This window comes from Trachurus trachurus, assembly GCF_905171665.1.
Source record: "Trachurus trachurus genome assembly, chromosome: 13".
Classification (NCBI taxonomy): domain Eukaryota; kingdom Metazoa; phylum Chordata; class Actinopteri; order Carangiformes; family Carangidae; genus Trachurus; species Trachurus trachurus.
Genome location: NC_139892.1, coordinates 30,123,127 through 30,136,850, shown reverse-complemented (window position 1 = coordinate 30,136,850; position 13,724 = coordinate 30,123,127). Strand labels below are relative to the sequence as shown.

Below are 13,724 nucleotides of genomic sequence, written 5' to 3'. Positions count from 1 at the left end.
AGGTTTCAGGAATAATTCCTTTATACGTATTTACTACCACATTAGGGCAAAAAAGAAAAAGAAAAAAGAGACACATTAACCTTAGGATGGTGCTATGGCAGTAACATGATCTGAAGGAACAGGTGTAGGAGGTGTAAGCTTGGGTTTTGCCCCATTTTGCAGTTCATTGCATCAGAGGCCTATTCATTTTCCTATTTTGCCTCCATCACTACCTTCTCCTCCTTCCCCCCCTCACACTGTCTCCCAGCCAAAGGAGGGAGTATATTTTTTTGTAAAGAAAGGCCTCAAACATCAGGGAAAAAAACAGAATTGCATAACTAAAAGGGCGATGAATCATTGGAGACTTTTGAGAAGAGGATGGATTGATCTTCTCAGAGGTGGGTTTATGTAACTGTGCATATTAACATCATGTACATCATTATTTGAGATCTTCTTAATTCACAATTCTAAGTATTGCAAGGGATAGATTGAAAGTGTCAGTGGTTATTGTGTTATATTCCTATGTATCACAATAATCACTGCAGCAAGTATGCAGCATTTTAATATTATGTATATTTGAGAAAGGGGTTATTAATAACTACATATTACACTGTTTGGTAGCTTAATCAATTATAATGTTTCATATTTTATATAATGTCTTAAAGAACACTGCAAACCCACTTTTTTTGATTACTTTTTTATGTTTTGCAGTACGTTAATGAGGCAGGACAACTTTTATTACAGCTATTATTGTTGTTATTACAGAGGATTTTGTGACATAGGCCTAATTAAATTCGCAAAGTTCCTATCAAGAAATGTGAACGTCTAATCAGCTAGTGTGATTGAAAACACCTGTGCTACAGCTGCCACACTGAGTTACAGCTACATTCAGGTATTTGTCTCAGAGATGTGGCGAAATAAAAGTAGCTGAAGTGGCATAACATAGTAATAACCTGTAATAGTAGAGTTACAGGAAGAAATTCCTGTTTTTCCAGAACTTGTCCCTAAACTATCCGAGGTCAAAGCACTGATATCATGTGGAGAGGACGGACACGGACATACAAGAATATAAGTATTTTGTAAATATCAACCGGTGTACAAAATGTGTCCCAAATATCAATGCATGTCATATTACTGACATTACACACCCACGGCCATTACCCGAGCTTTTATTTCGAAGGGAACTCTCCGGAAACTGTGAAAGGCGGAAGTATAATGTCAGAGTGAGTTACCCACATGGTGAAAATGGTTGCGAGTGGGGAAAAACAACAGGGCCACAGACCTGGCGCTTATAAACAGAAAAATAAAGGACACAAACATGGCAAGCACCGGACGAAAGGTGAAATCGAAAGAGAGAACAAAGGTAAGCAATGATCGATTAAAAGGTGACTGTTTTACGGTCTGAGTTAGTTGCGACGTGTTAGCTCGAGGCTGTAGCTACGGCCAGAGCCACGGAGATATCGCTCTGGCTACGGCTCTGCAGACACACACGTGTTAGGTTTTCCAGTGGCTCTAGAGCTGGAATCAGTACAGTAGAAAACCTTGGTGCGTGTTAGTCAAGTGTTTTCATGTGTTTTACACATCACCTTTGAATAAATTGAGAGAAAACGCCCGATAACGTGAAGTGTTGTTTGACATTGTATAAATTTGTCTCCTGTTCAGCTCTGACCATTTAAAGCGGGTGTGACCTATCAGCTGTCCTCAGACTACAGGAGAGAAAAACTGTTTTCACACGATGTTAAACTGGGCGATTTGAATTGATTTCAGACTTTGTTTGAAAGTTGCGGCGAGGTATGACAACCTACCTCGCCGCAACTTTCATACATTTGTCTATGTTTTTAATAAAAATCAAAATCACATGGTTTTGTAGCACTATAAATAATTGAATTGCTCTGAACTCTGTTGCTTTATAAAATACGTGCTGTTCATCAAAAACAAAGATAGAAATCAATCATAACTCCAGTGGCCCATAGAAAGCTATCAACATCTACTGCAGGTTTATTGACAACTTAATATGTTTTCCCCCAAGAACACAGTCAAACCGAACAGCAGTTCAAATATTGAATAATGAAACATGTACAGAAGGCAGGTGACAAGCTAATGTACAAGAGGGCCTCTGGCTTGTCACAAGCACCAAGGCCATGGTTTGTTTTGTCATGCTACAGCCCAAGTCTAAACCAAGCTCAGCATGTAGCTGGTACTGTAGTAGACCGTGACATACATAAATAATGCTATAGAAAACATAGCACAAAAGCTAGATTAGTCATCAGATGGAGTTTTGCACCATATTATACATTAAATACTTAATGTAGTGCAAATACAGTGAGGTTTGTTCAAAAATGCATCCAAATATGGCTGTGAAAGTGCACCACATATTTAGTTCACTTGGGATTTTGGATGTGGCAGCATACAGTTGGAGTAAATCCTTGTGTTAAACTTTTTTCACACAGGGAGAGTGTCAGTGACCGCCCTCACAAAAAAACAGAGGAAGGAGCAGAAGAGGATGGACAGAAGGCACAAAGCCAACCAGCTACGCAGGAATAAGAAAGACATGGTAATATCTGATTTCACACAGTTGTGCTTGAATTCCTCAGTGGTGCTGCAGAGTTTTCATGACCCTCACCTGTTCAGGTCCTGACGGAGAAGCGACGTCTTGGCAGCAGGGACGGCCCCCCTCATTTAGTCGCTGTGGTGTCCCTTCACGCCGGAGTCGATGCTGGTGCCATTACCAAGCTGCTCCGGGCCGAGGCTGCTGGGGGGGTCGTACATCAGGAGCGCTGCGTCAGTGGCATCAGTGACAGTTTTGGACTGATTCTGCCTCGTTTTAAACAAAGGTTCACCTTTCTCAGCCTCAGCACATGTAAGTCTTAAATTATATGAACTGTTCTTTCTAGAGTTGCTGATCTGTGTTTTTTTTTTTTTTTTTTTTAAATAAATACATTTGTATTTATATAAATAAGTGCTGTCTGACACCTTTTCTACTGCCTCTATCAAACATTATCTTACAATTAAATAAAAAATTTAATTAAGGAATTATATAAAAGGTAAATAGGTTTGTAACAACGTATCCTCTAAATAAGAGCCCAAAATCTTCTTAGTCTTCACATTTTCCCTTCTGAGGTTTTTCCCCTTGAGAATAACGATAAAATAATAAGAATAATGATAAAATATGGCTTTATTGTGTTACTTTTGTTAGTCTGAAGATCAAAAATATGTCACACTGAGTTTTACACTGATGACATAGTATGAAGAAGATAACCTAAAGACAGCTCTCTGGAAAAGAATAAACGTAGATTGTACCTGATTCTAACTTGTAACTAGTCTTTTTCCTGCTAATCCCAAACTCTTTTTCCTCTCACTGTCAGTTAAATTTATAATGTATAATTGTAAAGGCTTTTTATAGAGCAGTTTAGAGTATTTATATATTACACTGTCACATACCTTGTTGTACAAATGTAGACTTTGACAAGTATTTTGTTTTCTCTGGACAGCTGATATGCACTCCCTGTTGGATGTGGCAAAGATCGCAGACAGTCTTGTATTTGTTCTGGACTCTACTGAAGCTTGGGACAGCTATGGAGACTATTGTCTGTCCTGCCTCTTCGCCCAGGGGCTCCCCAGCAATGGTGAGTATAAACCTGATCACAGAACTCAGACTCCACCATTGACACTGGAATAGACTGCTGTTCTGGTAGCGCTTTGATTTCTTCTCGGTCTACACCTTCTAACAATATTGTCTTTTCCTGAATGTAGCGCTGGTGTGTCAGGGCTTCGCTGATCTCCCTGTGAAAAAGAGGGTTGAGTCCAAGAGAGCCCTGTCAAAGATCACAGAGATCCGTTTCCCCGATGCTCGTCTCTTCTCGCTGGATTCAGAGCAGGACGCCACTCTACTCCTCAGACACCTGGGCACCCAGAGACAGAGGAAGCTTGGTTTCCGCTCCCGACGTTCCCATCTTTTAGGCCAGAATGCCACATTTACACCCAACAGCCCTGCTGAGGGGACAGGTAGTGGACCCACCGGCCTGGGTACCCTCTGTGTCTCTGGGTATGTTCGCGGCCGTCCTCTCCGGGTTGACAGACTGGTGCACATCAGTGGACATGGAGACTTTCTGCTCAATCAGATTGATGCGCCATCAGATCCTCTCCCCATCAATTTATCCTCCAGACCAGCAAAATCTGGCAAGGAAGGAGATATCCACATGTTGGTATGTGTTTTTGGACTCAAACTTATTGCTATTTTCATTTATTTTCAATAAATTATTTTCAATTTCTAATGTCTGAAATTGCAGTGGTATGAATCAAATATTTCCTAATATGCATTTATATTATTTATAAAGTCTTCTTTATATAATAAAAAACAATACAATATTATTAGGGTACACTTATAAATGAAGAAAAATGGAACTTGCATATTTACTCAAACAGCTCGCCAGGAGGGAGCCCAGGGTTCTGCAGCACTGACACCTGTCAGACGGGTGCCTCATATAGCTGCAATAGTGTTAACAAGAAATAATTTGGCTTGCAGCACTCAACTTGCCACGGACATTTAGAAATGCTCACTTTATTAACACAACTGTGGTACTTTTAAAAGATTTTCACATGAAAAGAGTGTCTTAGTGGCGTTTAAATGTTGACTCTGTTTACCCAGTCATTTGTGTTGCCCCCAGGACGGAGGTGAAGATGCGGCTCCTGTGCGGGTGCTCATGAAAGCAGATCCGTCCTGCAGGGAGAATCTGCAGACTGAGGCTGAGGTGGATCCCATGGAAGGAGAACAGACATGGCCGACTGAATCAGAGCTGCTGGAAGCTGAAGGTGCAGAAACACAATTCATTTTTAAATCACACAGTTGGTAAGATGAAGATACCTGGGATCCTGCATCAGATGCTGATCAGTATTGCAACCGCTTCAAGTTGAGGCAGTTGGCTTGACTACAGCAGATCAACTATTTAAGGAGGGAGGGAATTATTAGTGATCATAGAATGCCTTCATCTAATCACACTGAGGAAGTGTTTTACAAGTCAAACAGGTCATTCAAGTACAATTTCATAATCCACCATGAGGTGACATTTAGGAATCAGTTTGAAAGTTTCCAAAATGGATCTGATAATGATGCATTACTTTATATGCACACAAATAAAACAATTATAATTGGAAAACTGGAGTTTTCAGGTTTATGTAAACTACGTCAATGGCATAAACCGATAACTGTTAACAGATTAAGGCAGTCATCGGTTCACGCAACAGTGCATGTTGCGTACTTAAACACCTTTATGCAGGGATGCAAACAGCGCGCCGAAAAGCGAAACTCGCTTTTTTCATGACCAATTAGGTGACTTGTGTGAATCGTTCAGATCCGAAGAGTTTTTGTTTTTGGGAGGGGGGGGGGTCTCAGCGTCTCAGCTGGGGGGGGGGGGTCTCAGCTGGGGTCAGTAAAATGTTTTTCTAACAGGCTGACAGTGACAATCACGTGAAACTGAGGCGAACTCATTCATGGTTGTCTCTGGTTATAGCACATTATATAGGCCTATATGTCCATTACACACTTTTAGGCCTTAAAATGTCTTAAATTTGTTGAATTATTGTGTTCAAGACTTAAATAAGACAGCTCTTAAATTTTCGTATGCCCACCATGGGCGAGCATTTCGCTCGCATTTGCCCCTAAAAAAAACAAACATGTGTGAACCAGGAAAATCACAAAAAAGAAAGAGCACAACCTGCGATTGGTCAAAAACTACAAATCCCACAATCCTCTGGCCTCAACAATAACAGTAGTTGTGTAAGTAAGGGAGAGTGGAGCTGTCGGTGAAAAGAGGAAACAACGCCACGTCTGGTCCTGTTCTATGTTGTTCGTTCACACCGTCACCGTTTATTCGTTACGTCCGCGGTGTAAAAGGCCGTGACGCAAAGACGCGATTAGGCGCGAGACGCGGTATAAGCGACTTTTTTTTTTGCGACGCAATACACCCGATTCTTTTATGGCGACGGGACCCTCGCGTCTTCGTCTATTTCATCGTGTTTGGTGGGAAGACCCAAAGGGGCTTCCCACCAAACACGAGGAACGCTTTTTTTTCGCGCGAGCTTTTACGCGCAACCAAACGCGAGATACGCGAGATACGCGAATTAGCGCTCGTTTTCACTCGTTTCAAAAAAATAATTCACTACAACAATTTTTTTTTTTTTTTTCTTTTTCAAAGGAGGTTAAATCGAAAGCAACTGGACTTAGTTATTTACTTATTATAACTAAGTCCAGTTGCTTTCGATTTAACCTCCTTTGAAAAAAAAAAGTAGGCTATAGGAAGACGTTTCACCTCTCATCCAAGAGGCTTCATCAGTTCATGTAGCATCTGACCAGGCTGGGACTGGTCCAACTATCTGGTGTGGAGACTCAGTATAAGTCCAGTTGCTTTCGATTTAACCTCCTTTGAAATACTATGACCTGGACAAATGAGAATATGCACAGGCCTACAACAACATTTCTGCGATAACGTGACGCACAGTATACTGTTATGAGACACATTATGGATCCCAACTGTCTTTTTTTTAGAGGATTTTTTTTTTTTTTTACCAAGAACGCGCCCAAAAAAATCATGATCCAGGGGCCAAAATTCGAAACAAATATATATGTTTTTTAATCATAATTCTCATTATTCTCCTGATGTCGGTTTAATGTAAACAGATTGCGCTGATATGCATCATGTGACAGCGGGGCAGAGCTGCAGCTGCTGTGCTGTGATGGACCTGATCAGACTGGTGGTGGTCCACAGTCAATCAGTCCCAAAGCCTTCCTATTCACCTCCAATGTAGACGCGACGTGCGCGCTCGTTACCCAAAGCGGCGCGTATCCGCGTGCATTCGGTGCGACGGCGCCGCCGTTTCCCCCCCCGTGCATGTCCGTTGCTGTGTCAGGCAGGTGTCTCCCACGGAGCTCTGCCCCGTTTCAGAGGTGAAGGAGAGACGTCGCCTCCGCGATGTAGAATGTGTTCAATTAAAGTGAAACTAACACATTATATCGGCCTATATGTCCATTACACACTGAATGGGATGTTAAATCCCATGTCTTTATTTCTTCAGTTTATTTTAATAGTAATAATTATGACTAACATTCAGTGAAGACCTAAAAATCAGTATCTCCAAAATTGAAATATTGCAATGGTTTTTATTTTTTTAAAGCATTTTTAATATAGAAATGTTGGCCTTCTGAAAACTGCCCATCTATATGCACTCAATACTTGGTTGGGGTTGAACTACTGGAAATAGACTTTTCTGTGATATTGTTAATGGTGAGCCCCCCCCCCCCCCCCCCACGACAATTCCTCTCTTTTTTGGTCCTGACCCGTTTGCATCCCTGTTTATGGTTAAAAATGTTTAATTTTGAACAATTCAATTGGCAATATACAATTAAACCTACCACAATAAGACAGTACTACATTTTCTTTGGTGTTTCTCTTTGTTGTTTAGAGGCCAGGAAGAACAAACGTGTAATGAAGGTTCCCAAAGGAACGTCAGACTACCAGGCCACATGGATTGTTGATGACGATGAGGAGGAGAGTGGAGAGATTGATGAAGAGAGCAGTGAGGATGATGATGATGATGACATGATGGACGAGGCCATGGATGGAGAGGACGACGAAAATAACTCCCAGGTACATGTTATTTTAAGCCTTTTAGTGCAGACAGAGGAGACGACAGGAAATAAAGCAAGGCGATTTCTATTTATGTAGCCCATTTTTACAGTTTGTCTCAAAGGGCTTTACATAGCATCATTACAACATCCTCTGCCCTTAGATCCTCACATCGACTCAAACATCAACATGAGGTTTGTGGTCGGAAACTAAGTTCCGGGCCCTCCACAGGATCTCACACACTACCGATACTCACAAAACGTTAGGGATATTCAGCTTTTCAGATAAAATTTCAGAATGCACCTCAAATGCACTATAACCTTTACAGGTGAACTTAAAGCAGAAGTAAGCGATCCGGTCGTTTTGGCTAACTTCTTGTCAGCCGATGGAGTTAGCAGCCCCCCCCCTCGTCCCCACGTCACCACATTCACACGCATCCCTTGGCTGCACACACAGAGAGGACCGCCCCTTTATGCCGTTCTCTCTCCTCATTGGATAAAGGTTGTAGGATACAAGGAAAGTTTTCTCCTCAGCTTACAGCAGAGCAGAGTGACTGACAGACCCGTGTTTCGGACCAAACACTCTATATAAGTGATTCCCGTCGGAAGATATAACTATTTAAGACTTATATTAACACAAATATTCCGCTTACTTCTGCTTTAATTTGATCTTTTCTAAACTTTTGCACTTCTATTCACCGTGCTTTTCACATTCTGACATCATGAGACCAAGGCGACACCTAATCCACCTGTCCATCAACAGCACCTGGACATGTTGAGGCTTCAAATGGGATGTTATCAGAGGGAAGTGTCCACTGAGCAGTGTCGCAGAGTGTAATCAGCAGGTTGAACAGAGAGACTGGAAGAGTCACAGAAAGGCAGAGAAGTGGACGTCCTTTGGCCACAGTACATTGTTGATTATTCCATACTCCAACTTAAATGCCCCACTTTCATGATATAATATCACTGTAGCATGAACTTTTTACATTTTCCATAAATCTCATCCCAAAGTCGAATATCCCTAACTTTTTGTAAGTAATTAATGTGTCAAAGGACATTCTATCAATGTAAGACATTTCTGTTGAGAACAACTTAAACATGTGTAAGATAAGACTGAATTTGAAGGTAATTTGGGGCGGGTGATTTTTTTAGTGCAATAATTTCAAGGACAATTTAGGATCATTTTTCAATTTGATAGTTTTCTCTAAAACAAGTAAAAACAGTTAAATTAATTATTCAGTTATTGAATTTGTAACTCATTTTCATTTTTCTTAATTGATTTTTCCATTAGTCATGTTAGCAGTATAGCCTGAACACACCTAGTTTGCACAGCTGGCTGTTGTTGTCATAGCAATAGTAAAAGAGTGTAATCTTGCGGAGGATGATAATGCTCTGTGGCGGAAGCTGTGATGTCCAAGTGTCCATGGTTCCCGGGACCGGCGCGGTGCATACGTGACCCACGGTCAGTGCACTTCGCGGCGGAGAAAAACTGTTTGTTTTCTCAGTGTCTGTCTCTGGGCTGCAGTGCCAGGCTGCTCACCACAACAATAGTGTTTGGAGCAGGAGTCCCGAGAGAAGCCTCCTGTCTTCCTGCCCCTGTGAAAAGAACTTCCTGTCTGGACGAAGGGAGGGGCCGATCATTTATTTATTTGCTGTGCCGCTTGAAAAGAAGTCGAGGGAAACTCTCCTTATGCAACGGGTTCATTATAGTCTGTAATTGTTATTAGCATGTGTTTGATGTGGAGGTCAGCGTACAGGAATACATATTTAGGGGAGGGGGTAACAATAGGGAAACGGGTACTTCAAATGATAATGATTATTATTACTGCAGCAGGGATGTTGGAAAGGTTGTGAATCAGCCCCCTGCTGAGTGCTTTCCCCTCATGTATGAGGCTCCTCCTGTAATTTGCCAGTCACTGGAGCACTGCGCTGCGTGTCTTCTTTGATGATTCACTTCCTGATGTAAACGTATTTCCTCTGGAAGCTGAATCTCTAGATATTCTAAGCGCAGATGTCTGGAGATGCTTGAGGCAGTGGTTTGTTGACACACTGGGAACAGCACAAGATTTGAATATATGCAAACTAAGGATTCCCATTATTTGAATTCTGGCAACTCCTTACTACATTGACACACATACAGATACAAATACTACCAAGCACAGTGCAAGTCTTCTCAAAACACTGCTGTTGTTGTGGCCGGGCAGGTCTTGTTTATGTTTGGCTATTATACAATTACAATTTCTATACTTAGAATCTCTTTGACTGCACTTGTGTTCCCAGCAGGTCTGTCTGGTTATTGTTTGGAAAGGATGCAGTTTGGAAAATTTGCTTAGTATGGGGGAGAATTTGGAAGCAAGAACTGAACATTGCAATTATGATGTTGTAATGTCTCATGTTGTATCTTGCAATATTGATTTTAATATGTGATATGTCTTCCTCCATCACATTACAAGGGAATATAATTGGAAATGTGCTTTAGATTAAATAGAAATACCTCCCATTGTGTTGGGATGTCTCCAGACAACACGCCAGGTAGAGAAGAAATGACTACCATGATTTGGATGAAGCCAACGTTTAGTGCAGGCTGCTGCTTCTACCTCTCCTATGGCCATGATAAGACATCACTCTGCAATGATGCAGATATGTTTGCAATCGAAGATTCAGCAGCATTCAGTCTTTAGGCCTCTTTTGTCCGCAAGCTTACAGTACATGAAGACAGATTTTGACTGTACCCTCCCTCCTCAGGACCTCGGTTCATGTTGTGGTGAAGAGGAAGATGAGGAGGAGGAGGAGGAGGAGGAAGAAGAGGTGTGCACCACAGAGCGAGCTGGAGCCGATCAGCGCTATGATGAGCACATGGATGAGGCTGCAGAGGAAGAAGGCCTGAAACGCTACCGTGAGGCTCGAGCCAATGAAATGTTTCCAGATGAGGTGGACACACCTATTGACACGAAGGCTAGAATCAGGTCGGTTCTGCTTCTTTGATGTAGGAGAAAGTGTAAATGTAATGTCTTATTATTTTTTTTAGGTAAGAAGGAAAAAATCTTGAATGATTTTTCTGACTGATCTGATCCTGTTTCTGTCCTTCAGGTTCCAGCGCTACAGAGGTTTGAAAAGTTTCCGCTCTTCCCCCTGGGACCACAATGAGAACTTGCCTCTCAACTATTCACGCATCTTCCAGTTCCAAAAGTTTGAACGCACTCGCCACCGCATCCTGGCTGAGGCCGCTGCTGAAGAAGAGGGAGCCATGGTAAAAAAAAAATAATAATAATAAAAGACTGATATTAAGCTTCTTTTTAGATTTGTGGCTTCACTGACTCTGCCGCTTCTCTTCCGTCAGGCCGGCTGGTATGTCACACTGCACATCGCTGACGTGCCTTTCTCTGTGATGGAGAGTGTCCAGTCAGGCAACCCTCTGGTGCTGGTGTCCCTCTTGCCCCATGAACAGAAGGTAACAGCCACAGTCCTGAAATCCGAAAGCCTTTGTGTCTGGTTTCGTAACTGTCCATTTGAAACAAAGTCACACTGACAGTTTCATTGTTATTGACTCTTCTGACCTCATCATTTTGTTCCCCACCGGGCCACAGATGTCAGTGATGCATGTCTTGGTCAGGAGACACCCCAGCAATACAGAGCCCATCAAATCTAAAGAGGAGCTGGTGTTCCACTGTGGATTTAGGAGGTTCAGGGCCTCTCCCATCTTCTCTCAGCACACCTCAGGTAGGAGGCACAGTTCAGCACATGCGTTAGAAGACCCAGATTTGTTGTTAGTTCTGTTTAAAGCAGAAGTAAGCGACCCGGTCGTTTTCGCTAATGCTGCGTTCCAGGCAGGCTTTTGAAATCGTAAATTACAGCTTCAAGTCACAACTTACGACTTTGTAGCGTTCCAGGCAACCCACTCGTGTTTTTCCGACCTGTTTTACCTGTGAAAGTCACTATAACGGCCACTCGTAACTTCTGACCCGTGAACTCGTACCAGATCAAACTGGTACGACTTCACAGGTCGGAAAAACACGAGTTACGAGTTTCCTTGAACGCACCATAACAGCCCTCGTCCCTGCGTCGCCACATTCACGGCGTCCCTTGGCTGCACACACAGCCCTGCATGCTGTTCTCTCTCCTCATTGGATAAAAACTGTAGGATACGATAAATGTTTTCTCCTCGGCTCAGAGCAGAGTGACTGACAGACCCGTGTTTCGGTCCAAACACTCTATGTAAGTGATTGCTGTCGGAAGATATAACTATTTAAGACTTATATTAACACAAATATATCACTTACTTCTGCTTTAACTTACATTAGCAGAATGATTGTAGGTGTGAAGGCCTGAAACGGATTAAGCTGCCGTGTGTAGAGTAAGTGAATACCTGAGCACTGAACTCGATCTGCTCTTCTCCAGCTGACAAGCATAAGATGGAGCGCTTCCTCAGGCCAGACGCCCCCGCCGTGGTGTCGGTGTACGCTCCCATCACCTTCTCCCCAGCAGGAGTCCTGCTTTTCAAACAAAGAACTGACGGTGAGATAAAATGTCTGTTTATACTTGAAAATAAGTCAATTCCATTAGTGGTTTGGCTGCATTGGTTTTAAACTTCTGACCATCCCACCTGTTGCCTAATTCTTTTATTTAATTATTCTCTTAAGTTAATTTTTGTACTGGTATTTGAGCTTTTGTTCTCCTTACTGTGTCTGTCTAGGCATCCAGGACCTGGTAGCTACAGGCAGCCTGCTCAGCTGCGACCCCCAGCGCATTGTGCTGAAGAGGATCGTAGTGAGCGGACACCCGTTCAAAATTAACCGGCGCTCTGCAGTTGTCCGTTACATGTTCTTTAACAGAGGTGAGAGGATGCTCTCGTACCTTTGTTACCACGGCTACAGAATATTACATCATGTTTGACCTCTGTGTGGTTTTAATTGATGGTTTACTGCTCCTTTGTCTCTTTCTGTGACAGATGATATCATGTGGTTTAGGCCAGTGGAGCTGCGCACTAAGTGGGGTCGAAGAGGCCACATTAAAGAGGCTTTAGGTGAGAACAAAATACAACAAAGTCAGCAGTTTCTTTACATATGACCCCTATTTTTTTTTATCTACTGTGCATTCTGACCACTTTTTTTTATTTCTTCAGGAACACATGGTCACATGAAGTGTGTATTTGATAATCAGTTGCGCTCTCAAGACACTGTCATGATGAATCTGTACAAGAGAGTGTATCCCCGCTGGACCTACGACCCCTACGTGCCCTTGCCTTTGCCCTGGGTCAAGAGAGAGAGCACAGTGGACATGGATGACTTGGACATGGAATAGTGGAGGGACAACACGATGATGCAAGAAAGACACAGGATAACAAAAACATAAGTGTGGTCACATGTCATGTTCAAAAAGTGAAATATGTATTAAAACTATTTTGATCCAAAGTGTCTCCTATGTGTAGGCTCTAAGTCGCTGCTGAGCGTGTTTTGGCCACTAGATGGCAGACATGAATAAGTATTAATAAAGGCTCTTCACTTTTCTGTGGAGCAACACTCACCTTTGTTTGAAATAGGTCAAAAATATTTAAGTGACTACCAGTGAACAAATAGCCGGGTACTTTATGATTAAACAAATATTAAGGACTGTTGCCAGAATGGCTGGTAGGTCAATAATAGTTTTTACATTAGTCATATGTCAAGCCCATTACACTGGCAGCTCTTTGAAGTCATGCAGATGTGGCGTAAAGCCTGCAGCCACATTACAATTGTACAAACTAGGGCAAAATCATTATATAGATAATGTTTGTGATATTTGAAGGACTTTAATCAGAAAAAGAACTCCCAAGTTGTACTTTTAAGCAAAAATTCTTTTCTACAATCTTAATGAATGACTTGTGGCTTTTAGGACTTTGACAAATAGCAGCTGTCAGGTTCCTTTATTTACATAGTCTTTTATCAGAAACATGCCTCAGTGAACTTATCAAAAAAAGAGCCCACCACCCAGACCCAATTAATTGGAATTGATTTAATACTGTTAAAACTATTTAAGCTTCATGGCACCGCCAACACGATAGTCTGAGGGCAAGAGAAGGAAAAAATAACTGAAACTGTATGACATCCAAAAATAGAAGCACTGATAGTACTTCACCTCCTACCAG

The 13,724-nt window shown here is 42.1% G+C and overlaps 1 protein-coding gene across 1 annotated transcript; it reads left to right on the top strand.

Annotated features, from left to right (window-relative positions):
* Positions 1-1,167: 1,167 nt before the first annotated feature.
* Positions 1,168-13,000, top strand: tsr1 (TSR1 ribosome maturation factor). Its single transcript, XM_083984392.1, has 15 exons — positions 1,168-1,342; positions 2,430-2,533; positions 2,611-2,839; positions 3,471-3,605; positions 3,733-4,184; positions 4,647-4,791; positions 7,438-7,622; positions 10,346-10,566; positions 10,691-10,850; positions 10,941-11,051; positions 11,188-11,320; positions 11,999-12,115; positions 12,294-12,434; positions 12,549-12,623; positions 12,723-13,000. Exons 1-15 carry the CDS (start codon positions 1,216-1,218, stop codon positions 12,899-12,901), a joined length of 2,514 nt encoding a protein of 837 aa, XP_083840518.1. The 5' UTR covers positions 1,168-1,215; the 3' UTR covers positions 12,902-13,000.
* The last annotated feature ends 724 nt before the right edge of the window (positions 13,001-13,724 follow it).

Excerpts from the sequence above, each read along its gene's own strand:
- tsr1 (XM_083984392.1), top strand. The coding sequence starts at position 1,216 with ATGGTGAAAATGGTTGCGAGTGGGGAAAAACAACAGGGCCACAGACCT. Across the intron at positions 11,321-11,998 it reads CTTCTCTCAGCACACCTCAG|CTGACAAGCATAAGATGGAG; the intron begins GTAGGAGGCACA and ends GCTCTTCTCCAG. Across the intron at positions 12,116-12,293 it reads TTTCAAACAAAGAACTGACG|GCATCCAGGACCTGGTAGCT; the intron begins GTGAGATAAAAT and ends GTGTCTGTCTAG.